Source organism: Macadamia integrifolia, chromosome 6, assembly GCF_013358625.1.
Source record: "Macadamia integrifolia cultivar HAES 741 chromosome 6, SCU_Mint_v3, whole genome shotgun sequence".
NCBI lineage: Eukaryota > Viridiplantae > Streptophyta > Magnoliopsida > Proteales > Proteaceae > Macadamia > Macadamia integrifolia.
Window position 1 is genome coordinate 14,893,024 of NC_056562.1, and position 27,260 is coordinate 14,920,283.

General features: G+C 37.0%; 1 protein-coding gene across 3 annotated transcripts; it reads right to left on the minus strand.

The window, feature by feature from the left end:
• Positions 1–27,260, minus strand: LOC122081921 (importin subunit alpha-9). Of its 3 annotated transcripts, XM_042649330.1 has the most exons (13): positions 26,429–27,260; positions 24,983–25,148; positions 24,254–24,476; positions 20,961–21,114; positions 15,350–15,452; positions 13,797–13,981; positions 11,594–11,673; positions 8,491–8,641; positions 3,440–3,521; positions 3,287–3,345; positions 2,903–3,208; positions 770–956; positions 1–322 (listed from the first exon to the last, which is right to left on the minus strand). In XM_042649330.1, exons 2-12 carry the CDS (start codon positions 25,032–25,034, stop codon positions 795–797), a joined length of 1,557 nt encoding a protein of 518 aa, XP_042505264.1. In that variant the 5' UTR covers positions 25,035–25,148; positions 26,429–27,260; the 3' UTR covers positions 1–322; positions 770–794. The 3 variants fall into 3 exon arrangements, 2 of the variants coding, with proteins under 2 accessions (XP_042505264.1, XP_042505265.1); XR_006141254.1 differs by lacking the exon at positions 26,429–27,260 and having other exon boundaries at positions 736–956; positions 24,983–25,294; XM_042649331.1 differs by lacking the exon at positions 26,429–27,260 and having other exon boundaries at positions 1–335; positions 24,983–25,296.

Below are 27,260 nucleotides of genomic sequence, written 5' to 3' on the forward strand. Positions count from 1 at the left end.
TAAAGAACATTAAAAGGCATCAATCAAATAAAGTGACTAACAAGTATGTTTTTGGGATACATAACAAAGCCAACTTTTGCTGAAGCCAGTCTGGATCTGGATATATGAGAATTCTTAATTTACAACATTCCCGAGATGCCACTACAAATAATGGATTTTCACAAGTTCTTCAGAAAGAGTTCACCTCAACACTAGCACAAGAGGAAAACATCTAAGGTTCTCTACGCAGGAGAGATGATACCTGCATCCTGAACTGGCATCCTGTATTGACCCGGGCTGGAGGTGTCATTCTTGCCTGAACTGAGCTGCCGGTATCATTCTCCTGCATAGAAAACCTGGCGTTTGTAACTGATCAACCATAAGAATGGGGGAAGAATTGATTAACAGTCAAGCTTCAGTACTGCCTCTTTCCTTCCCACCCCCTCCCCCTCTGTTTGGGGAAAGCTTTGGTGCAGCCTCACTTGTGATCTTTCTTCTCTTACTAATTGAACACCTTTTTTTTGGCAGGTAAAGCTGGGATAGGACTCAGAGTGGATCTCTCCAATCCGTTAAAACGAAATGGTTTGATCAACTCCACTACAGACTGCAAGTTATGCTATATCATGAATTAATTTTCTTGAAACATAATTCTTCAGCCATGATGAGCCATATCAATGATACCAGTGACCAACACCATGTTTTGTTTAATTTCCACAGGGATTTCCAATGCTAACCTTCAGCAAAAAGAGGACTTACACAAATACACAGCCAGAGGTCAGGAGCTGCAAACCTGTGATTCTCGGCCACACTTTCTACTAATCAAGCCCATAATCCTCACCAAAGTACTTATCAACTAATCCATTTGCCATGTTTCTCAGTTCTTCATTTTCATGAAATTGAAATCTTTCCATAGCTTCAATTCCATCCGCTATCTCGACAAGCTTTGGTCCTTCACCGTTGGGCATCCCTCTCATGACCTGCACAATGGAGTTTTCAAGTGTGTTTCAGGAAGATCTTCAAAATGGCTCTCAAAATTCCCAGATCTTCAATATGTCTGCATTCCAAATCATATACCTACCCACCCAGCCAAACAATATTAAAAATTTGTTATCACAGTACCCTTTTTTTTGTGTGTGTGTGTGTGGGGGTGGGGGGGGGGAGGGGGAGGTTATCACAGTACTGACAATGCTATTCCTATGTGCATGAAATAAACCTTTGCTTTTATATTGTGAATGGCTAAATCCCTGGTTTATGTCTGCAATTTGGCTAAGTTTCAGAAAAATTTCAGTATCCCCACTGCGAAAAATTGATCAGGGCCCTTAGTAATTCTGTTGTTTATTTCATGAACCTGGGAAGACTCCGGAAAGTCTCATGTTATTGATCTGAGGTACTTTTGAGTTCAAGTAGTATGTACTCTATATGCAAGATGGGACTGATCCTGCAAGTTCAAGATGAAATCATGAGCACAATCCAGTTAACCATAGTCGGCCAAAACAGCTAATACCACATGTGACCTTTTCATAGATAGAACACGGAAGGAACTTAAATGATAATAGTAGAACCTAAAACTTGGATTGGGTTTGTTCTGACTTCTGATGCACAGACTGGACAAGGTCATGTCTTCCGAAATCAAACAATTCTTCGTGTCTTTTTACCAGGACAGTTCAGGACCATTACAGATCCATATAACCAAAGAAGCAAAACAAATGTCACTAAGAGGAAGTGAAGTGATATAGTTGGTGAGATTCACTGAAATAGTAGGAAAAAACCTTTAGGCTTCTTCTGGCTGCGAGGGAAATAAAGGGAAGGGAAGTGAAATCAAATCAAAACCAAAATGGGAACTTTTGAAATCATTACCTAACATATTAAATAACTCCAAGACATTACATATCTGGTTATTAAATTTTACTACATTTGCAACCAATAACTTGGTTTTAAGAAGGAAAATAGAGATTCCATCTGAAAAGTACAACTACCACATTTAGTACAAGGTTAAATAGTTAGACAATCAAACTGATTAAATAAAATTTTCACCACATTTTCGCAACAAGAATTTTTCAGTCATGGGCAGAATGACTGCCGTGTACTAGATTAATCTGCTGACAATATGTCAAATAGTGTAGAAAATTATGATGGTCTTGGCCAGGAGATGATCCGATGTGGAGGTATTAATACCATATACAACAAATTAGGGCTTTATCTCTATACTCCACTGTAAAGTTCAAAGCACATAAAGAGCTTCCAAAGACCATATACAAAGAGTATGGCATCAGTTAACCCAACGAGTACCCGTAATATTTAGTCAGACCCGCGGCAGGACAAAATTCACCAGGATTATAGAAACAGGCTAGCACCTCTAGCTTCCAAGCCAATGTCCATCCATTTTTCACACCCCACCAAAAAAAAAAAACCTTTTTCCCTTTCTCTTCCAATTTTTTGTGGTCCTTTCAAGTTCAGAAAATGCCTGAATTCCACATGTAAACAGCAGGAGGCAAAGTAAAAAATACATGAAGGATACAGAATATGACCCTGCATAGGGCAGAATTGAGGAATAGGGTTCAACATAACAGGCCCCAATATTGGTATACGCTAGGAAGATGAAGGATGGATGTAGGCCCACAATGTTCTGGTAGGCAGAAGAACAAATATATAGGTAATGCAGAGGGTAAGAAACATGATAACTAGTACTTCTCACACACCCCAAGAGAAGGAGGGGGAAGGGGGAGGAACAAGTTCTTAGCAGACGAAACTTATTTGGTAAGAGAGTCAGAGCAAAATAACCACAAAACCAAAACAGTCAGACCAGTCAAACATATAACCCAAAAAAAAAACCAAATAATACACAAAATTTTATCAAGTAAAATAATAATAATAAAAAAAATATAAAAAATTTTTTGATGGATGAGAAAACAGATTCACTTACAAGCTCCAAGAACTGAAGTCCTAGTCTTGCAGCCTCGGCATCAGCAGATCTCACCAAATTAATAAATCCTGGAAGGCAACCTCTACCAACAAGTGGGACCAAGTGCTCCAAAATCACAAATGGCCGTCCAACACCCTCTGTTGGAGCAACACATAAGTTGCCCAGTACATATCCTACTTCCTTCCTTATGTCAAACGGTGCTGTTGAAAGAAGATGCAACAATAATGGAATTGCTTCGCTAGAATATATCAACTGCTTGTGTGCAAGGGAACCAGCTGCTATGTTTGATAAAAACCAAGCTCCCTCCTACATCAATTGCAGAAGGCTTTATCTAGGGTGGACGACAACATTAATAGTGTAAGAACCAAAGATTAGAAAAGATACCTTTTTCAAGACCCGGTGCTCACTACTCAAACATTTAATCAGTGCAGATATCATATTATCTGCAAAATTTAATTATTTGTCCAGCACTTCCATAGCAATTTATTAAAGAAAATTACAGTTTTGCATCCAAGCAAGCAGAAGTGATTCGCTAACCTGTAACAGCATGCCCAGCCACAAGAACAACAGTAGTTGTGTAAGTATCACCTGAAACAAGATTACCAAGACTTCGCAGGACCTACATGAGAAGAATATTGTTGTTAAAAAGAAATGAAGGAATAAATTTACCCTTCTTCAGGAAAAAAAAAATGAAAAGCAAAGAAATGGAAGAACCGAAGAACAGAATTATCTGGAGATAATTTCAGATGCATGTCTCTTTGAGATGAAAACTAAATGTGAGTCAACAGGACCCCCACCACCATGTCCACACAAGACTCATTAACTACTCTATATGTTTTAATTATATTGACAACAGGCTCAGGATCTGCCAACTGATAATGCATGCAAATTAGGTTGAGGGAAGAGGGTCACTTAATAGTTAGTTCATTAGAGATTTTATTCTGCAACATTTGGAATCATACCTATTTATGTCATGATTTTTTTTTGGGGGGGGGGGTTAAAGCACAATGCAAATATATATATATATATATATATATATAATATAAAGAGAAAGAGACACAGAGAGGCAAAGAGGAAAAGAAAGAGCCAGAAATGGCTAAAAATCTCCAAACAAGACACAGGGAGCCCACAAACCACTGCTGACCACCAAAAAGGGAAACAAAAGCACCACCAGCCCCCTACTACAACCAACACAAGCAAAAGCAACCCCCAAATCCAGACAGCTTCTACCACCCAAAAAAACAATGTAGACAAAAGGAAACAAGAGAAAAATAAGGGGGGNTTTTCCCCCTCTGATGTTCTCAAATGCTTCTTATGGAGGCTGCCGGTTCTTTCTATGCTTCTTCTTCTTCTTCTCTGCTACTCTGCTAGTGCTTCCTTTTTTTTTTCCCCTGCAGGTATACATAGACTGTAATCTGTAATTCTGTATTATGAATTTATGATTGCATGATTGTTATTGTTGTGCATTAGTTATTATTTTTTAGATTGTAAAGTGCATTGTAGAGTGCTATGCTTTTTCTTATTTTTTGGTACTTAGTTTCTCTTGTTGTTGTTCCTTATGTTTGTGTAGTGTTGTAGTTTATTCAAATAGATATGGCTACTAGTGGTAGTGGCGGGCCATCTGCTAGCACTGGCGCATCAACATATGATCCAAGCAAAGATCCAACTAGGAAGGCCAAATCAAAAGACCCCGGGTGGAAGTATGGATATTGGCCAGATCTTAATGATAAGAACTTAGTGCGATGTACACTTTGTGGAAAAGATGCCATAGGAGAAATCAAAAGGCTTAAGCAACATTTAATTGGTGGGTATGGAGATATATCAAAGTGCCCAAAGACAACTGCAGCAATCGCTAGAGAGATGCATGAAGCTATCATGAGAAATCAGAAGAGGAAGCCTGATGTATTTGATGAGGATTATTCTGTTGGTCATCAGGAGGGAGAGGATTTTCCTGAAGAGATAGAAAGTGGAGGGCAACTCCAGTCTGGTGTACCGAGGCCCCCAACTATAGACTCCTCAATAAAGAACCTTGTACCAAGTTCTGGGACATCTTCCAAAAGGAATAAAGCTAATGTTATTACACAAGTGGCAATAAAGGGTCCGATAGATTCTTATCTTAGACGGACTCCTGAAGAAATAGTTGGTGAGAGGAGGTGTAAAGGTTCTACCCAGACAACAATACAAAGCAGCTTAAGATCAAATGCAGACAGAAAGAAAACTAATGCATATGTTGCAAAATGGTTTTATGAAGTTGGCATCCCATTCAATACTGTCAAGTTAAGGAGCTTTGAGGAGATGGTTGAAGCCATTGCACAGTTTGGGTCAGGATATAAGCCCCCTTCTTACCATGAGTTGAGAGTGCCCTTGCTACAGGATGAAACAGCTCAGATTGACTGTATCAAGAAGAAATATGAAGATTATTGGAAAAGGCACGGGTGCACTCTTATGTCTGATGGGTGGACTGACAAGAGAGGTAGACACTTGATTAATTTCCTTGTCAATTGTCCATTGGGGACTTATTTTATGGGCTCTGTAGATGTATCTAGTGAGTCTCAATATGCAGACATGTTATTTCAGCTACTTGATAGTAAAATTGAAGAAATTGGGGAGGATAATGTGGTACAAGTAGTTACAGACAATGCAGCTAATTATGTTGCAGCTGGTAGAATGTTGATGGAAAAACGGAGTAAGCTTTATTGGACTCCTTGTGCAGCTCATTGTTTGGACCTCATGTTAGAGGACATTTGCAAGTTGAAAGCTTATAAAACAACAATAGAGAGGGCAAAAACAATGACAAGTTTTATCTACAAACATTACAAACTTGTTAATGCTTTGAGGAAAAAGACAAATGGAATAGATCTGGTGAGGTCTGGAGTTACAAGATTTGCTACTTCATTCTTGACACTACAAAGTTTGTACAAGAACAAGGATGCCTTGAAGCAATTATTTGTATCTGATGATTGGAATAGTTCTAAGTTGTCCAAGACAGAGGCAGGTGAGAAAGTACTTGAGACAATACTTGCACAAACATTCTGGAACAGTGTACTAGATTGCTTAAGAGCATCCCAACCAATTTTAGTTGTCTTGAGGTTAGTAGATGGTGATGAGAGGCCTGCATTGCCTGAAGTTTATTTGGCAATGGCAATAGCAAAAAAAAAGATAAAAGTAAATTTTGCCAACAAAGAACGGTCATGGAAGAAGGTGTTAGCAATTATTGACGATCGTTGGGAGGTCCAAATGGATCGACCTTTATATGCTACTGGCTTTTACCTAAATGCTAGCAAATATTTTGACTACATCAATGATGAGAGACTCCCTTTTGAAGAATCATGTAAAATACAAGATACATTCATGTCAGTTATTGAAAGAATGGTGCCCGACTTAATTGTGCAAGACAAGATCATACGTGAGTCTCAAATGTACAGAAAATGTGAAGGTAGCTTTTCAAGGAGTTTGGCTTTTAAACAACGGATAGCCGGTGAAGGAGCATTGGATCCTAGTAAGTACTAAGTATTTTTTTTTTTTTAATTTTAATAAGTATTTAACAATATGTGTATCTAATTTTTTCCTTATATATAGTCTTTTGGTTGCAAACACATGGATCTTCGGCCCCTGTGCTTCAACAATATGCAATACGCATATTAGGCCTTTGTTGCTCCGCTTCCGGTTGTGAGCGCAATTGGAGCACATTTGATTTTGTACATATGATTTTGTTTATTAGTTTGTAATTATATTTTTTACATCTATTTCTTGACTTAAATAAAGAGTATTTATGGATTCAGATTCACACCAAGAAGAGGAATAGACTAGAACATCAGCGCTTGAATGATCTAGTCTATATCCAATATAATCGTCGGCTTCATTCAAGGTTCCAAGAAAGAAGGGAAAAGGGCAGCAATTGTGATCCATTAATTCTTGATGAAATGAATTGGAGTAGTGAATGGATAACAGGGGATCAAGAAGATGGAGATTTAGTCCATCCTGGAGACGACCTCACATGGGGAGATGTTGATAGAGCAGTTGGTGCATCTACATCGGTGGGGGGTCGTAATTTACCTAGGAGGGCTCAAGGATCAACAAGTGTAGCCAATATTTGCTACACACGTCGTGGTAGGGGAAGGGCCACTATTGAGGAATCATCAGATGATGAAGTTGAAGAAGAGGTCCACGATGTGGTGCGTGATGATGAAGATATTGAAGAAGACTTTGGTGATGGGCCAACTGATTCTATGAGTCAACAACAACAGGAGGGAGAAGAAGTAGATGTTGATTTGTTAACTTGATTATGATTAAACAAGAACAAAGTTTAGCTTGATGGTTTATTTTGTTGTTTTAAAATTTATACTTTAAAGCTTACTAAAGTTTAGCATTTTGGTTTATTTTTATGTTTCTCAATTTCCATTAGGTGTTTTTAATTCTCCCCAGGTAGGATTGGAACCCATAGCCTATCACCTATCATGAGTCATGACTCATATATTAAGGAACAAGGTTTTCTTGTTGCTTAGTGTTTTAGTATCACTAACTTATATGTATTGATTGACAGGGGGTTAAACATTAAAATATCATGGTTCATGGACTCATGGTCTATGATGGACTTTGTGGATCTCGTTTTGGGCATCATAGAGGTAAGTATATCTAACTACATACTTAAATAGTTAAATATTATATTATTTATAATATTTCATTAGGAATTATATGTTGTTATGCACTTATGCCTTTTGTTTTATTTATAGCTTTTTTTTTATGAATAATTTTTTTATTTTTTGTTGTGTTTTCTCATGTTAGAAAATATATCACTTTGCAATTTGCATTGATATGAATTTCATGTTGAATGTTGATTCTTGTCTCTTGATGTTGCTTAAAGTGTGCACTTTTTTCCCTTGATGTTGCTTAAAGTCGTGCTTCTTGTATTTTGATATAACTTAAAGGCTTGATTTTTTACAAGCAATTTAAAATTAAGTATATCATTGTTATACAGTTATACTAGATATTATAGATATATTAAAAAAATAGTAACGTCTTTTTTGGCGCCTTCTCGCCTAAGCGCTTAGACAACCCTCCAACGCCTTAGTTCGCCTTGTCGCCGTGACAACTATGCTATCAGGAGAATATGGTTCTGGTACTCATAGAAATCACAAACAAGAAAAAGAAAATTCACTAATTGATACCCATTAACATTATTACATTGCCATGATACTCGATGCAATATCCACAACTTACAAAAATAATAAGGCAAGCATATGACATATTGTAATTGAATGCAGATAATGGCCTTCACAGGCTTTATTGTAATTAGTAATAGTGGCTATAAGCCTATCAGGAGAATATGGTTCTGGTACTCATAGAAATCACAAACAAGAAAAAGAAAATTCACTAATTGATACCCATTAACATTATTACATTGCCATGGTACTTGATGCAATATCCACAACTTACAAAAAAAATAAGGCAAGCATATGACATATTGTAATTGAATGCAGATAATGGCCTTCACAGGCTTTATTGTAATTAGTAATAGTGGCCATCACATGAACTTTAGCAAAATGAACACATTAAACTAAGTTGATTTATTTGTAAATGCCTGTTACCGGAATGAGCAACTGTAAACTGCCTGATGTTGCCAGTTTCCCAACAAGTAGTTCAACAACATCACTCTTTACCAGCATACTGGTAGCAATGTTTGAAAGAGCTGAAAGATATACAACTACCCATGCTACTTCAGTGGCCAACTCTTCATCCCTAAATTTGACAAAATAACATAGTCATGGCTAATTATAGAAATCTCAGGAGTAAATGCACTAACAATGAGAAATTGCAGGACAATATAGACACAATATAATTATATTGTATTAGCAAAGTAAGCACTGCAGTATCAGCATCAGTGGAGTGCCATTAAATTAATTTCATGCGAGATATTGCAGATGCTCACAGAAACGCTGGACAGAGATTGATATATAGAAACTTGTAGGTGCCTTCCAAAGGGACAACTTTCCTAGAAATTTTGTACTTAGAAAATTTGTTCTGTTTTCCTAGTTGTTTTAGTTCTTCTTGATTGTAAATGAAGTTAGCATATTTAGGTGTGGCTGACTGAGGAAAAAAATCCAACCATATGATCGCGTAGTGACCTCCATGGATAGCAATTGTATCATTGACAATGACATCACCAATTATCTCAGGAAGCCATTTACATAAAATAGATGTGGAATATTTTAAACTTTTTTTTTTTTTAATCACATTTCGGCAAAATAGCCTCTTCACATTTTTATACAATTTCCTTTGGCTTTTAAAAAAATTCCTGAAAAATATTTTAGATAGATAAAAAGGGAGCCTTAGAAAATAAATCGTGCAAATACAAAAAGAATATTCACTGTATTATTTGAGATTAAAAGAAGATTCTCCAAATGCATTTACTGATAAAATGGTCAAATAAGGAAACTGGGACTTTGAGGGAGATACTAATACGATGTGGAACGAGATGACGTCCTATATAAAGAAGGTTGTTAAAGATGCTCTAGGGGAAGCAAAGGGTATTCGTTAGGCCCCTAGGAAGACTTGGTGCTGGGATGAGGTCCAGGCAGCCATTCAAACTAAGAAAGCTAGCTTTAAGACATGACAAAGGGCTAAAGAGGTATAATGTCGCCAAAATCGAAGCTAAGAAGATTGTGGGGATACTAAGGGCAAAAAAATATGATGACCTGTATAATAACATAACACAAAAGAAGGGGAAAAAACTATTTACAAAATAGATAAAACGAGAGAAGGGAAGAGTAGAGATTTCGACCATATGAGATGTATTAAAAGTGATGATAGTAGAGTACTGGTAGGAGATGAGGACATTAGAAGAGACAGGAAAAGTATATTTCTGACCGACTAAATGAAGACATTTAGAGTAGGAGTGGCCAAGAAGACTGCAATACTCATCAAGACGTCACACGCCATAGATATATACGAAAGGTTAGAGTGGTTGATGTTAATAAAAGATGAAAGTAGACAAGATGCTAGGCCCTGATGAGGTCCCTATATAAGTGTGAAAGAGCTTAGGATTATGTGAGGTATCTTGGTTAACCAATCTTTTTAACAAGATTATGAGCACAAGAAAAATGCCGGATGATTGGAGGAGAAGCATTGTAGTTCCGATCTACAAAAACAAAGGTGATATTCAAAGCAACAATAACTATAGAGGCATAAGTCTAATGAGCCATACTATGAAAATGTGGGATAAGGCTATTGAAGCCCACCTGAGAAGAGAACTACTATCTCGGAGAACCAATTTGATTTTATACCAGGTAGATCCACGACATAGGCTATTTACTTACTCGAGAGGCTCATGGAACGATTTAGACCTTGCATGAAAGATCTCCATATGGTTTTTATTGACCTAGAAAAATCCTATGACAGAGTCCCTAGAGAGAGAATATGACATGTATTAGAAAAGAAAAGGGTGTCAAGCAAATATGTGGATATAATTAAAGATATATACAAAGAAGCGATGACTAGTGTGAGAACTTTGGGAGTTCAAGGCAATGAATTCCCAATTACAATTGGGATACAGCAAGGATCAGCTTTAAGCCCTTACTTGTTTGCTTATTATGAATGATTTAACCAAGAACATCCAAGACAAGGCTCCATGGTATATGATTTTTGCTGATGATAATGTTTTGGTTGATGAGACAAGAGTAGGGATTAACTCAAAGTTGGAGTTATGAAGATCAACCTTGGAATCAAGAAGTTTTAAAATCAGTAGACAGAAAGGTAGGACACCAAGTTAGCCTGTAGCCTTAACTAAGAAAGAAGGAAGAAGATGGAAAGGTAGGTAGGATACCAAGTTAGCTTGTAACCTCTGGTTTTGTCTGAGATTTAGAACCATGATGCCAAATTAGCTTGTAGCCTTAAATAAGAAAGAAGGAAGGAGATGGAAAGGTAGGAGAAGGAGAAGAAGAAGAGAACAAAAAGAGAGAGATATCAGGAGAATGAGTTAGAGTGAAAATTCAATCCACTCTACTCTATGTTGACATTGACTTAAAGCCTGTAAAATTACATAGGTGCCCTTACATATATTACAGCCTACTACATAAGACTACAAGGCATACCCAAATATCCTTACAACCATAATTTAACAGTTTAATTTAGTAATAAGTAATATTTCTTAAGTTGATAGTTTCAAATGTTTGAAAAATGGGTCAACCAATGGTGGGATTAAAAAATACTGACTAAAATCACATTGTGGGGCTTAGTTTGATTAGTAATCAAATAATGACATTTATAGTAGAGTAGGAAAAGTTCGCACAGCCACCGTAATTCAGAGTTTTGTTCAAGGAATTGAAAGATTATTCATTGTCTGTGGTAACACCTTGGGCTCTTCTCTGTGGTCAACCTTTGCTGCTTTATGCTATTTTATGCTAGTGATTATGTTCTTCCTATAGTTCATTGCATTCCATTTTCTTTCTTAGCACTACAGGATCCACAGCATTTCTTTCTTTTAAACCATCACAACTGACTATCACAGTCCTCCCCTTGGATTGTTCTCTAACCCAATTACCCTTTACAACCTATTAGTAATCGCAAACTGTCATAGTGCTCAACTTGGCTCATAACCCCTAAGGTGATATTGGTTCTCACACCTGTTAATTCCAACTAAAGCCATCAGAAATCATTCTAACTCCAAAAAGATAAAAACAGCTTTTTTCTTACCCTTTTCTCAAGTGCCAGATTATTGCATCCAGTACGCCATCAATTTTTATGAGCTCCGTTGCAGCTTTAGGACCAGGTCCCTACAAATAAAAGACTAAGGCATTCAGATCCACTAATAGGTATCCTCAACAATACAATTCCACAATTAGACAAATAATCTATAAAGCAAAAGAATATTAATGTGAAGTCACTGCATGAAGAAATGAAAGGAATCTACTATAGGGCAATGTATAACTGTTGTGGGTCCCAATAACATGCAAAAGTTGCAATACAAGAAAAGATCCTTATTTTTTCTCCTTACGGTTTCCTCAAGAAGGCAATCACTAAAGCACAAGATGATCCATCTAAGCTCTACGAACATAAATATCCAAATTAACACATGCATCATTCCGACCTCTATGAACATAAAGATTCAAAACAGAAATGTGAAGTGCTAACTGTAACTACAAGGATAGCGATAGCCCTAATGTCACATGCACTGTAGAGTAGACTTTCATATGGAAATCACAAAAATGAGGAAAGTACATGAGAAAAACTGAAGTGCAGACCCTGATCATCATAAGATACGTTCTCCTAACCACCAAGAATCAGGGGGGCTAAATACATTAGATATCTCTATTTGAAATAAATATAGGATCTGCCTTGTTGTTCTGGGTGCATGAATAATTTCCTTGAGTTCTAGAGGAATATGCTACATGTCATGGTCAACTGGTCATACAGAGAATGTGCCTGACCAGACACCGCCTTCTCCTTCCTCATTTTCTTTCCGTATAACTGAAATCCTACCTTGCTTGCACCAAATCTTCCAAAATTCTAATAAACCAAGAAAAATCAAAGAAATACCCTCCATAAATCAATTTGAAACAAACCCAGAACTGAATCAAAGGACATTTAAATTTCAACCAGCTGAAGAAGGAAAATATCGTTGGCACCTACAATCACATCCCATATACTCTCTCTCTCTCACCATATAACCTCAACCACAATCATAAATCCCACACCTTATCGCAATTTCCAATTCTGTACATTCACTCCATTCCTTCATCTTCTTCTTTATAATCACTTTCTTTTTAATCTTCTTCTTCTTCTTCTTTTTTTCCCAATCTAAGCTGTCACCAGGGCAACATCTCACATCAACCCCAAGCTTTTCACTGAATCAATCTTCCAAAAGGCCCAAAACTCAAAACAATTTTATGGTCGATTACCTATATCCTGCAAACTGTAGTTGCTCCTAACCCCAACAAGAAATTCTAATTAAACATACCACATCTACTTCTAAATTACAGCTTCACCCAATTGCAACCCTAGCTCTTGGTCAAACTCATTTTCCTCATCAGTTAATAGACCAAACTTATTCTTTCTGTGAACTTTCTACAAGGATGGTATTCTGGCCATATTCATCTCATATCTAGAAGCCATGTGCATAAGTGGTTGTCTCTTCTATTTTAAGCCATAAGAAATGCCCCTTGGTCAATATACACCTGCCCTTTCCCAATAGTGTTTCAGAAAGAGATTCCCACTTACTAGAGGTATAGCTTGTCTGCAGACAGAGGGTATTTTCTTTGTGATAAAAGATATGGTATCCCAATCATGCAGATAAGGGCTGAGAGGCTTAAATTTCTTATGGGTAATTGTTTGGGGCATTTGGAAAGCAAAAAATGAACTTTTGAGACATATGTGGATCCTTCTCAGGTGATTGAAACAGACTAATAGAACAAGGGATAAAAATATTTGATGGGACCTTCCTATGCTGAATTCAAGGGTAACATATCTTCACTATTCATAGTCCTTTTCAAAATAACCGAAAGCCATGTGAATTCTTCTCTTTTTGAAGCATACTACCTCGACCAGTAAATGAGTCTTTTAACTTTCTTCATTTACCCAAATTTCTTCCTATCCACATTCCACTTGCACTAGAACAACAATAATATTTATTAACATGCTAATGGATTCACCCAATTACCAATGGGTGTAAAATCATATTGGGCTAGGATCCATTACTATATAATCATACATAACACCACTCATTTCTTCAAGAAAGGATGTTATTTGTAAAGTAAAACAATCCACAAGAAGTTAAACATATCAAACATTTGCACAGAGAAGGCACATCCAGTCAGTCATGGGCATACCAGAATCATATATGCTTTTACTTCAAAAGCATTAAATATTGATTCCTTATATTTAGCAAAGAGTTCAGAACCTTGATTAGGTTTGACAAGGACCAAGCAGCTGTCCTCGCTGTTGAACCCTTATTTGACAGCATCATCCTTGCAAGTGGTGGTAAGGCTCCTTGAACTAACAAAATATTTCTCAGCTCCTCTCCTTCACCAGCAACATTCCCCAATGCCCAAGCGCACTGTTCAGCAACAGGCATGGAACTCTTCTCTACATGATAAGCAAAGTTAGAGGGGGAAAATAAAATAGAACAAGAAAAGGCAACAGCATTAGCAAAATGATACAGGATAAATTTGAAGTGAATAAACCTGATTACAAGGAAACCGTAAACCAGATGACAAGAAAACATATCAAAAGAAACCACAGGTACACCTTTCTTGACATGTTAATACATGTAGATTGTAGACAACAGATAAAGAAGCTCCTACCATAAGTTGATAAAATCTCACTAGTAACAACCATAGCTGCTGATAGTATCATCATCATTCATCATCATTAATCATCTTTATTCTAAATCTCATTACTACGGAAAAAAAAAAGGAACAAAATTCCTACTGAACATTGTTAGCATCTCATAATAGCATCCACAATCACTGCTACCACCATTACATTATTCACCATTGTGTCATGTCACAATTCTCATTGCTACAGCCTACAAGTCAAATGCTGATGTTGCAATCCCTTTACTTCCCTAGATTTCTCCCTTGTACAAGATCTTTGATGTGGTGGGCAAGCTTGCCTTGGTGCCATCATTAACCATATTTGGATGAAGTGAAATCTCAGAAAATGGACCTCCACCCTTTAGATCTTTCTAGTAGATTTGAGAGATGGGACTCCATCACTTTTGATGTCAGAAGCAAGTGAGCTATGGTCTACTCTTGGTGTGCTGATTCCCCAAGGAACAGACTTATTGTTGTCTCCTGGGGCCTCCCTCTCCTTGTTGCAGCCCTCCATCTCCTCTCCCCAAGGGATGGGTTTTTCTTTCCTTTTTATTTTTAGTTTTGTAATGCTTTTTCTTCTTCCGTTCTCTAAGGACTTCCTTGTAGCTCTCTCCTTTTGGTAATGAATTTTTATTCACCCAAATACAAAGAGGCATCCACTTCTTCCAACATAGTCAGGTGTGTAAAAAGGTTCTTTCCCTGAGGGGAGGAAAATTTTTATCGTCCCATAATAGAAATCCTATGTTATTTAATTTTCAATGCATCACCCTATCATCATAAACAAAGACTTATTATGTTGTACCATCTTATCTAGGGCCACAGTTTAAATCCACATTATTTTGAGACTAAAACCTGAACAAAGTGGTCTCTCGTGAGTCCAATCTCTTCTTCATTTGACAAGATCAGTTGTCTCAATAGATGCCTCATTAAATTGCGGTAATTACTTTAATATCATGCAAGAGTCAATTTTGAATCAAACGAATGATGTATCCCAACGGAAACTATCTTTCATATTATCACATATAGAATCCAAGAAATCTGGGATTAAAGTTTAAGACTATATAGTAATTTGTTAAAAGGACAAAGCGACTAAATCATTATGGCAATATAAGAAGATAAACGAGAAAGAAACACAAACCTCCAAGATGAGCAATAAGCAAAGGTAATGCAGGCAATAAAGCTTTTGTTTGTTCTGGTTCCCCAGCTGCTATGTTTGTAAGGCACCAAGCTGCCTCAAGCAACTGCAAAATGATGAAGAAAGTACAAAAATATCAAAATAGCTCCTTTGTAATTTCCCTTCATATTTTATTTTTAATAAAACAATAAATTGCCTTATTGAAATAAAGAAAAGAAGGAGATGATACCACCAATGGGCATCTTAACGAAAGGCAAGAAGGAAAGAGTTGAACTCCTAAGCTTAGCATAGTGTATTGCAGGCCAGATTTATATTTTTCCTCATACACTTGGGTTGCATTTTTCTGTTGGTGTTTATGTCATTAAGAAAAGTTCGAGCAATAAAGGGTAAAAAGGTCTTACATAGGTTTGTTAGGCTAGAAATTATGTACAATCAAGTTTGTCTTTGTGAAAAAGTGACAATATTAAGGATGGGGAAAATGGGCTTTTAGTTAGCTTAATATAATTAGTTCACAGCTACCATAACTTCTAGATGTGCTATGGATGGTAAACATGTTGTTTTTTGGTTGTCCTTGTTGGCAACCTCGACCACATGACAATGATGGCGTGGCCAGCTATGATGACATGGCAGTGATGAGATGTAGTGTGTGATGATGTTTGAGTGGTTTATTTCATCCATGGTAGGTGGTGCGGATATCCGGGCAAAAAACTGGCATTTTTGGATTAATTCCACTAGGGGGCATTTTCGGAATTGAAAATGAATTCTTTGGAAGACAGATCCTATATGGCTCCTTGCCAGCATAAAAAATGCTTTCCAACACACTCGGTTTCGTCCTGTTTCGATATCGGATGAAGAAGTTATGGCTTCTGCAATGTTCAGGGTCATTTTGGTCTTTTTTCTTGACCGAGTCTATTGATGGGGTGGTCTGGAAGTTTGGAGACATTCGAGTTGTGCTCCATACCCTTTTCGTTTCGACTCAATCCAAATCTAGATGAGAGAGTTATGGACTTTTCTGCGAACTGATATGGAAAATCCAAATTTTGGTTTGGAATTTGCTCTCGATTTGGTCGGGGTTTCTCAGCATTTTTTTTTAAATGAGGGTCCTTTGTGTAATTTTGGAAAGTTTTGGACAAAGGGTCAAAGGGAGTTTCAACATATGTTCATTAGATCGGAGGGGGCTTGAAGTAATTAAAAGGAATATGGAAGCTTCAGTCAATGGGAGATCGACAACATTCTATGGATGACATCAGCATGTTAGCCGCGTCAACGCCCTTTCCAATCCAACGATCAAGAATAAAGATCCATTATGTGCATCCCACGGTCCATATCTTAGGCGCCTATTGAGAATTGATCTGACGGCTGACATACGCCCCGCTAGGGATGTCAAACGGTCAATTAGGTTCGGTTTCGGTCTAGGAATGAGGGAGACCAAAACCAATCTGTTAAGGAACATCGGTTTTTGGTCGGTTTCGGTTTTGGTTTTTCAATATCGGGTTAATACCGGTTTAGATCGGTTTATTATCGGGCTTGAACCATAATGAAATCTTACATTCATAACCTGTAGTCACGAAAGATTTGACGAAAACACTTTACATTTGTTACTAAATTATGGTTTATCACTATAAGGGAAAGGTAACTAATATTGAAATCAATAGATAACTAATTACTAAGAAGATAACTAATATTGAACTCACAAAATGAACTCTATTATCTAATCATTCATTTAACTATCCAACTAATTTTGTATAGTGAACAAGGAGATCAATGGAAGCATTGTTACAACTTATAACCACATATTCATTGATTTGTAATAATTCCCCTCACAACAAAAAATATTATCACTAATATTGTAAAAAGTGGATATATATCAATTCACCTATTTATAACCTCATAATCACGTTTTTTTTTTATCGATTTCATTCAGTTCGATTTCGGCTTGGTTATTGGTCAGTTCGGTATGCACCGGTTTTAGTCGGTCACAACATACCTCAGTCCAAAGCCAATCCAATAAGGATCTGTTTGGTTCGGTCAGAGTTTTTTTTGTTGTTTCGGACAGTTTTATCGGTTCGGGCTAGGTTTTGACACCCCTACGCACGCCACCTTGATAGATTTCTTTTGGGGCTTTCTCATTGGCCCAACTTCAAATGGCCATAATTTTTTATCCACAAGGCCAGATTGGACAATTCAAGTTGCTACCTTCTTAATTTTTTTTATGCTCTATGCATTGGAAGCCCTAGAACTGAGTTTGGGATGAAGAAACTCACGATTTTGAGAGAGGAAGCTTCCCCCTTGTTGGCTTGCCCTTAAATGAGAGTTGTAGCTTAATGGAAGTTAACTTTTACACCATTAAAGGTGGCTGCAGAAGAGTTGTTGAAGCATTATTGTAAGTTATTAAGTGAGAGCTAAGAAAAGGGGAAAAGAAGAGAGAAGTGAGTTAAGGTTTAAGCCTCTATGTGCTTTAAGTAGAAGAAGACAAGGGAGAAGCTTTGTGACGTCCCGTGCTTGTGTTGCTCACTTGAAAACTCAAGTCTCCTACTCTAAAGGGGAGTTGAATATTCCAGTTGCAAAGACAATGCTCTGAGACATCTCTGTGAACACCAGACAAGGGTTATGAGATTTTCTAACCCTACATTTACTTTGTCATTACTGTTTGCGATGATGTATGTTCTCTAGCAGTAGGAATTTATTGTTGAGAATGCATGCTAACCTAAGCTTGATTGTAGGGCAATCTACATAAGCCCATTATTATTGATTTAACTCTGTAAGAGGTGTTTAGTGGGTGATAAACATCGCTAGTGGGTGCTCCCTTACAATGGGTACTACTAACTGTATTGGCACCGTCGGTGCCTTCTCAATTGTATGTTGGGAAAACTGGGTGTTGGTGCTCCCAGCTATAGGTGCAATTAAAGTAGTTTATTGAATAGGTACAAAGCATTTATAAGCACTATTCCGGGGACGTAGGCATCTTTCCGAACCTTGTAAAAATCCATGTGTTGTGCATGTGTATTTACCATTTATATTGTACTGCTTAGAAGTGCGTGGAATGTGTTACCCTATGAGAGGCTGAGTGTGCACACAACTGTGTGCCAGCATGCACAGTGTTTGCAGAGATTGCCAAGTCAATGTACACGTCAGATGAAGGAAAATATTGTGTAAGTAGTTTTCAGTAACTACTTACCATTTTGTGACTTAGCAAGTATATATCAGGCCGTAGGCCAAGCACAAATTTTAAAATGAATGAAGTGATTTTTGCTCTCAAGCTTTGTGCTGTTGCTGTGTGCATTCACTGGCCCTCTTTGAAGATGTAAAGTTACAGCAACCTACTTCAAATTAAAAATCAGCTTTCTTTGAACAATTTTTTCATCTCAAATCACTAGTCGACAACATTCCAATCGCCCACTCAACTCTAGAGCAACACCCAGTTGATGATAGCAAACCCCTTTGCTTTGTAGATATTTTTCTCAATACTTTTTACTTCCTGTTCAGTCTATGACAGAACCTATTTCAGCATTTAAAACTAAATGACATTGCCCAACTAGGAGTATTTGGTAGAAATCCAACTTCATAAAACCCTAATCCCATCTAACCCTAGCCTATCCTAATCACACACTTATATTCTCTCAAAATCTTAACCATAGTTTCACTTCAAGGCTAGTATCCTTTCTAGCTTTACATATCCTGCACCTAAAAAGTAAGCTTTCTCTCTCCTACTTCCACTTTGGATGATTGAAGTTCTTGGGTGATTTGGCTTTTAAATGTCACTCCTTGAAGATTGATTTGATTGTCAAATTATTTCTTCATCAGCAACCCACCAAAGGGGCACCTAAGGCAACATGGCCACACCATAAACCATGAGAAGTCCAAACATATATCAAATGTATATAAAACTAGAAATTTGACAAATAATAGAAGGTTATGTATCCAATGAATTCTAGGCCTTAAACACATGCTTGCTTGATCACCAACTCATTGCACGACCCAATTAAATGAAATAAGTTAAGACATTTCATATGCAGCCTGAGGTGGGAACTTGGCGCAATGGTAAGGTTGCTCCATTGCGACCTAGTGGTCATAGGTTCGAGTTGGAAACAGCCTCTCCATGAAGCAGGGTAAGGTTGCGTACAATATGACCCCCTCCCCAGACCCCGTAGTGGCGAGAGCCTCGTCCATTGGGTATGCCCATTTTGAATGAGGTGGGAACTGGAGATACTTCCAACGAAGGATCACTCACCCATAAAATAATTCTGGATACATCTTCAATAATGACTTGATTGAAAACCCTTGTAACAACATAGCCTTAGCCAAACCGAAAAGGAAGAAGTCCATCCCTTTAGGAGACCCCTTTTAAGTTGTAATGAGTTTCACTAGGTTTCGACCATGTTTCAACATGTTTCGACCGAAAGCATGGTCGAACCATTATTATATTTTCACTAAAGTAGATAGAATCCTGTCTATTTCGACAGATTTCAACCAAGAGATCAAGGTGCCGCTAGTTTCACTATTGCAAGGAGGAATTTGCCAAAAACTTTGATTTTTTGCCGAAATCAATTGATTGATCACCACTCTTCTGCATTCTCATATATATTCAACCCTTCCAAAGCTTAGATTTGCATGATTGGAGCTTTAAGGTAATGGTTTTCATCCCCATATCTAATTTTTGGAAAAATTAGTATACAGACATGGTAGTTTCGTTTCAATTTTTTATATGCTAGATAGAATGGCCCAATCTATAACTTCACGAAGTCGGATTATTTTTGTGATTGTTAAATTATTATTGAATTTTATGTTTTAAATATATGATTTTCCTGCAACAAATTTTTGAGAAAAAAAAAGGGGGGTAATATGTAATGGATGGACTTCAAATTAATAAATGTTAGACACCCTTGGCTGATCTACGGCTCGACAAAGTCAGAATTTTTTCATGTTCTTTTTTTTTTTCTTTTTTTTTTTGGATTTTGAAAAATATGCCATGGGATACCTGTAACCTGCTTGCTCGGCTCAGCCAAAAAGCCGGGGATGCTCAAGCAAACGTTGTATGTATTTCCCTAACCTAATGTATGTTTTGATTGTTTTAAATTTTAATTGTATTTTTATATTTATAATAGCTAAATTATATGTTGTCACTGTTTATAATAGGGCTACTGTACAACAGCATTCAACGAGTACTATTTTGGGTAATTTTTTTATGAAACTAATTCATCAAATAGGTGTAAAATGGTAAAAACAGGCAGGACAAAAAAAACTATATTCTTGGCCTAGAAACCTACATTTCGATTTTGGGCCAGGAAAATCCTAGGTTTCAATTAAAACATGGTATATCTTGGTTTCAGCAATGGTCGAAACCAGCCTCAAAACCGAAACTTAGAACCTTGCACAGATGTCATAACTCACAAACACCACAGATGGGCACTATTGACTATCAACCATTATAAAAAAAAAAGGGGGGGGGGGGAGAGAGAGGAGAAAGTTATTCCAAAATTGATAGGAAAAGTTTAGCATAGTAAGAATATATATTGAGATTCAGTTCCTACTCTTTTATACAGCATGACAGTTTCAAAGTTACAAAACATGAAATCCAAGATCATCTATTATCATTAAATAAGGTTCTCTAGACCTGTTCATCAGGCAAACCAAATGAAAGGCACTGAACAAGAATAGGTACTGCTCCAGCTTTAAGGGCTGCTTCAACAGGAGGTATTTCAGACTTTGACAATAAGCGTCTTAAATCACAAAGGCACTCCACCTTCTTTTGCATTGCACCTTTACCCCTAACAATTTCACAATGAGGACATAGGTAAATGTTTTAAGTTGAACACTTCAGACAATAGCTACACTACCTATATTTAAACTAAACAATGAAACCAGAGTGTATAGTGTAAGTAATGCACCATTACCATTAAACAAACTTAGCCACATTGAACTCAAAAGATGACCGGAAGCTTCAAATATTATAAAGGAATGAACTAAAATACAAAGAACAGAGTTCAAATTACAGACAAGCCAAATCAGAAATAAGAGGCCTAAAAGTTAAAACCATAATTAGGGGAGAGGGGGGCGAGAGAGAGAGTCAAAGAAGGCAAAGAGAACCATAAGACTGAATGCCTGCAAGAACTAATATCAGCAGATATAAACAAATATACGGTTGCTTTTGTAGTTATATGGGAGAAAATGAAACTTATGTAAACGAGAAATAAGTACTTGTGCTTTTTCTTTCACATTTTTGGGAAAGATACAGCAGTAAGAGAATCCAAATGAAATGTCCAACAGTTCAACATCGGGATCAAAATGAACCCCACACACAAAGTGCAGAGTGTAGCACTATAACTCTATATATCAATACACCAGCCTATGCCAAGAGTACAAGAAAACAACATGAAAAACCAAGACACTAACAAAGAAGCAATAGCAGCACAACTATATAAGGTAAAGCAATAAAATTCCTTGAAAAGTTCTGTATTCTTGTTCCATTGTCACCAAAAAGTGACATATGAGACCAAAGGCTATTCTCACTTGAACAGATATGCAATTTGCAAGAAAATGAGGGAGGAGGGAGGATGGGATGACGAAAGGAGAATGTGATTCAACATAGCTGAGTGTAGGAATAAATATTTTGACAGCTTATAGGAAAATCAACCATGCCAAAACTAATCTGACATCTCAGATACCTGTTGTTCATAATTGATTCCACCCTACTAAATTCATTTATAATTTGTAAGGTAAGATAATTTTTGTATTCTTTTCTACTAAATGAAAGAAGAATTGAAGACTGGATGCCAACATAAGTAAGGCTTGGAAGTACAGAGGAGATGAATACCAATCCTAGTTGACTTTCTTATTCACCAAGATCCTTGTAAGTGAAAAAAGGCAAGATGAAAGAAGAAAAAAGATTACAAAGTCCATTTCCAAGAAAAGAAGACCTAAATAAATCTGCACCAATTTCCAAGGAACATTATTTAAGTGGTATAAGCAAAGGTTAAAGCTTGAAACAATACATCCAAAAACTATTTTCTTAATTATGTGACTTTCCAAGTAGTTTAGGAAGAAGCAAAAAGTTCTTAAAATGATTTCTATCACCTCAAACTGAAGGGGGGGTGGGGGAGAACAGAATCAAAAGAGAGATAATGCTGTGGGCTCTAGCAAATATCTTTATATGATCAACAAGATGTCCGATACACTGGCAACTTGATTTAGAACAACGCATTATTGCAGGCTTGTATACAAGTTAAACAAAACCTTTCTGGTTTTCGGACAGTATGATTATAAGAGGAAACCATGGCTTGGTTGTTCGGATTTCGTGTTTTATGATCCTCTTGCTTCACAAGCTTTCAGTGGTCTAATATAGTGCCGTTTTGCAGCTTCAGGATCTTATAGAAGTGTCTTGGGTCCCAGATAAGAATAAAAACCGAGCTGGTTGTTTTTAACATGCACTTTGTGTCTGAGTGCTAGCAACCAAAAGGCTGCAACAAGCACAACCTTGGAGCAATAAGAAGTGGCTTTCTATCTCCACTATAGGTTGCTGTATAGATTTGCAATAGCCAGAAGGTAGGCTCACTCAACCACGGGTAGATCTGCACATGTAATATCTTCATCTTCCTCTCTCACCTGTATATTTTATGTTTATAAATACTCTGCAACTCTTTCCAGTCCCCACAACCAACTCTATTTTCCTTACTTTTCATCCATCAAACCACAGGACACCTCTTAAGCTTATGTATTAAATCCTAACAAGCCCCATCTGCACTGATCGAAACCCTAATTGATTGGGAGCGTTTTCACATACTTTCTATTTCTGTTACCTGGCAACAAAACCACCACAATGGTCCAATCAACACCCATCTAACTTTTTATAAACCTACCCATCCATCAACTACCATCCAATAAAAACCCAAATTTCACCATAAAACTCCAATTTACCTTTTCTTGGATCCTCCATAAACCTGAACAGTAACCATTCTCTTTCTTGTTTTTCCACAACCAAGTTATCTGGGTGCTTTAATTCGTTCTGCATATAGATTTGCTGGAGAAACCCAAATCATGCATCATTAGCATGCATGAGTATGGATTTACTGTAGAAACCCAAATCGTACATCATTAACTAGCATGAAAACAACTAAGGGGAGAAAGCAAGCTCCTAATCAGAGTAGACTTAAACAGGGCTACAGGGATCAGCATTGAGCACATTTGATTTTGCATTTCCTTAGTGAGTTGACTAGACATATGCATAAGGGGTCTAATTTTGTTTGCTGACAACAAAACTTTGGTCAACAAGATTAGACATGGAGTAACTGCTAAGCCAGACCCATTATGGGAAGCTTTAGAATTAAAATGCTACATAAGTCAAACTATTGACGTATAGATTGCTGTTTTTCTTAGAAAAAAACAACACAATCAACAGACTCAGTAACCAAGATGATGATGTTGACATAGGAGAATAAAGCAAGTCTACAACAGACATAATTAGAAGAATATGTGAAGAGACGGTGGTATCACCAACAGGTGAAAAGACTAGGAAAAATCAACCAAATTTGATTTTAGGTCATGTGCAAAGAAGACCAATTACTGGCCACAAGTGAAGAGAAATATGGGCAAGTTGAATTGATCAAAAAGACAAGACGAAAGTTAATTAGCATGTCAGCCAAGATAGACGGAAAGAACGGCAGACAAGCAATTTAACAAAAGATGCCCCAACGCTGGGTACAATATTGGATACAATTCATTCAACCAATCCAACTACCCACATGGTAAGGATAATGCTTTGATCAGTCATTCTTTCTTCTTACCAAATCCAGACTAATCTCAGTTGTCGCAGTTTCTGGTTTACATTGAGTTAACAAGTTTAAAACACAATCAGAAGAAATAGGCAGATGTTTATGCAATGGCCCAAAAAAAAAAAAAAAAAAAACATACTGGAATTGGACAGCAGATTTCAATTCTTCTACAGTGCGAGAAGTCTGAGCATCCAAAGCTGTTCGCTCTTCGTCAATCATCATATCTTTGTCCAAGCAGACATCCTCAGTATCTTCAATAATACCACCTCTACATAGACGCTTTGCACGTACTAATGCTTCTCTTCTTTCTTTCCCCACTGAAACTGCATGTTGTTTCCTTCGTTCTGCCGCAATGTTTCCAACTGGGAACCAAATGCAATTTTATAATTTCATAAGACCAGAAAAACAAACATGTGTTTCACAATTGAACCGAGACATGCATAAACAAACAAACAAACAGATATCTAATATATTTTTTTGTTTTATCGAAATTAGACATTGAGTAACTTTCTGATGAATCTTATGTTTATCAAAACCAAGAAAGCATTCTTTTAGTTCATTGGTAAAGCCCTCGCTTCCCTTCCATTGGCTAGGTTGAATCACACAAACAAGAGAACATCTGATATAAAACTCTTGCTTTCTCTCGTATAACCCTAGCAACTAACTCTTCGTTCCATTTTCAGTGAACTGGTTTTAGTTTAGTTCAAGATATAGTCACCAAAACTTATTTAAGTAAAGAAAAATAAATGATCTGCGCAAGCATAGAAACTCTGTAGGATAAAGATCGAAATGAAAGTGTCATGCTTCAATGCATTTAAGAAAAGAAAATAATACATTAGATATATCAGTTCGTGCAAATATCACATGCCTGAAGACTTGATAGGGTCTCTTCTGTGCGAAGGTGAACTTTCATCCGTCATTTTCGACCACCGGAGAACCGCTCAAGAACTCACTTGTGAGCTTTCAACTTTCTGATTCAGGAAGCAAAAAACCGCCAAACGCTCCGCGAGAAATCGGCAAAAAAACAGAAGTCTCTATAGACAAAAGACGAAAGATATAAGAATCTGACATCCTCAAGCGCCAACGCGCGAAAATCCGTCGTTTCAACTTCTAGTTGCGGCTCTCTTTGGTTGGGTCTAAATTTCGATTTCTAAGGTGATTTCACTTTATAGTTTATGCAGATGTTTGGTATGATTTATGCATCCTATTTACAAAAAATAGAATACAATTTCAACTTCAATACCTAGGGTTATTTCAGTTTATCAAAATGTTTGGTATTGATTTATGCACCCTATTTATAGAAAATAGGAAACGATAGAAATCGAAATACCGAAATAATTGAGAACTATTTGCAAATTTCAAATTATTTGATTTTGCTCTCATCTTCCTTGCAAACGACCACACGTGGATGACGGACAAATTTCATGGCACAACACCCCACACCTATCGAAGAGAACGAGAGCAAAGATGAAGGCACCATTTGATAACATTTATGTTGTTTCTGTGTCTAGAAACAGCAGAAACGGCTTTTCACGTTTTCGAAAAAAAAAAAAAAAACTAATTTTTTGTGTTTGATAAACCTGTTTCTCAAAACTTTTTTTACAGACATAATGCCGCTAAAAAACCCAATAATATCATCAGATGCCTAAAAGGAAGAGATGATTTGGTTGCCTCTTTTTATGCTTAAATAGTTAAGAGATTTATTGGGCATAACAACTTTTTTTTTTCCTCTCAAATTATTTTTTAAGAACGACAAAACTGGTTTCGTCAAAGTCGTTTATAGAATTGTAAATAAGCATAAATTTTGATTTATGTTTATAGAAACATGTTAAACTGAACAACTTTGGGCCTATTTGATAACGTTTATGTCATTTATGTTTCAAGAAACGGTAGAAATATAAATTTTCGTTTATAGAAACATAAATGAAATTTAAGGTGTTTGATAAGTCATGTTTCTAGAAGTCGATAGTAACTAGAGAAATAATGGTCATGAGTCGTTTCCAGAAACAAAGAAATTGATTGTTTCGCTTGGGTCGTTTCTTATACCATAAATAAGTAAAATTTTCAATTTTTATTTCTGAAAACAAGTAAAACGAAAACAGTTTTATCAAACACTTTTTGTTTCGTTTCTACCGATTCTAGATATTTCCTGTAACATTATCAAACGAGCCGTTTATCAATCGTTTTTTGGGTTGTTTATCCGTGTTTGGAAACAAAAAAAACACATAAACAACATAAACGGAACTTTATCAAACAGTGTCGAAGAGAACGAGAGCGAAGAATGGGAATGTCATGAAGAAGAGAGATGATGAACCAGTTATGCTGAGAAGGTGGTGATGTTCCACTGTGAACAATCAGAGTCGGCCTTGAAACTGCGGTCTATGGTGAGGAAGAGATGGAAGAAGAGGGTTCCCTTCGAGAGAGGCTGAAGGATCCACAATTCGATCTGTTGGGCTATCCAGAACGAAGCTCCATATAAGATTTAGATCTTTGAGCCACCGTCTTCTTCGGTGAAGCATGAGAGAGAGGTTTGGATTGGACCTTCGAAGGATGTGTTGTGAGTCTTGTGACTGGTGAACGCTTATTCGAGTCTTTGGCTTTTGTCTCTTTTTCTTCTTTCCTCTCCCGAGAGAGCCTTGGATTGGTCCTTTCTAATTTCTTCTAACTCAAGGGTTCGTCGGTGCAGCCCGAACCCTGCACCATTCCACTTCCCTTAGTGCTTTGAGCAGAACAGCAATTTTCAAGAAAGAGTATCGGAAAGTAACAGAACGAGAGAATTGATGTATTCCAGGCGTTTCTAGCACCAAAGCCGTTGCGACTCCGTCAAAAGGATCTTACACGATATCCCTCCTCCGATCTCGATCTGCATCGCACACAACACAATGGACCTCAAACTATCTCGACGAAAGCCCGAATCGTGAATCGTGATAACATTTCGGGGAGGTTTGATTTATTTTGTGCAACCAAACAATTTCGATTTCTTAATCATAAACCCATTCTTTGATTTGTAATGAGAAATTAATATGAAATCAAGATCGAACCAAGGAGAACCTAAAGACGGATGACAGAATTTTGAAGCCGTGTAGAAAAAGGAATGAGATTGCTAATGCTTGCCTTGTACAGAATTGGTGGACTGCCCTAATGTC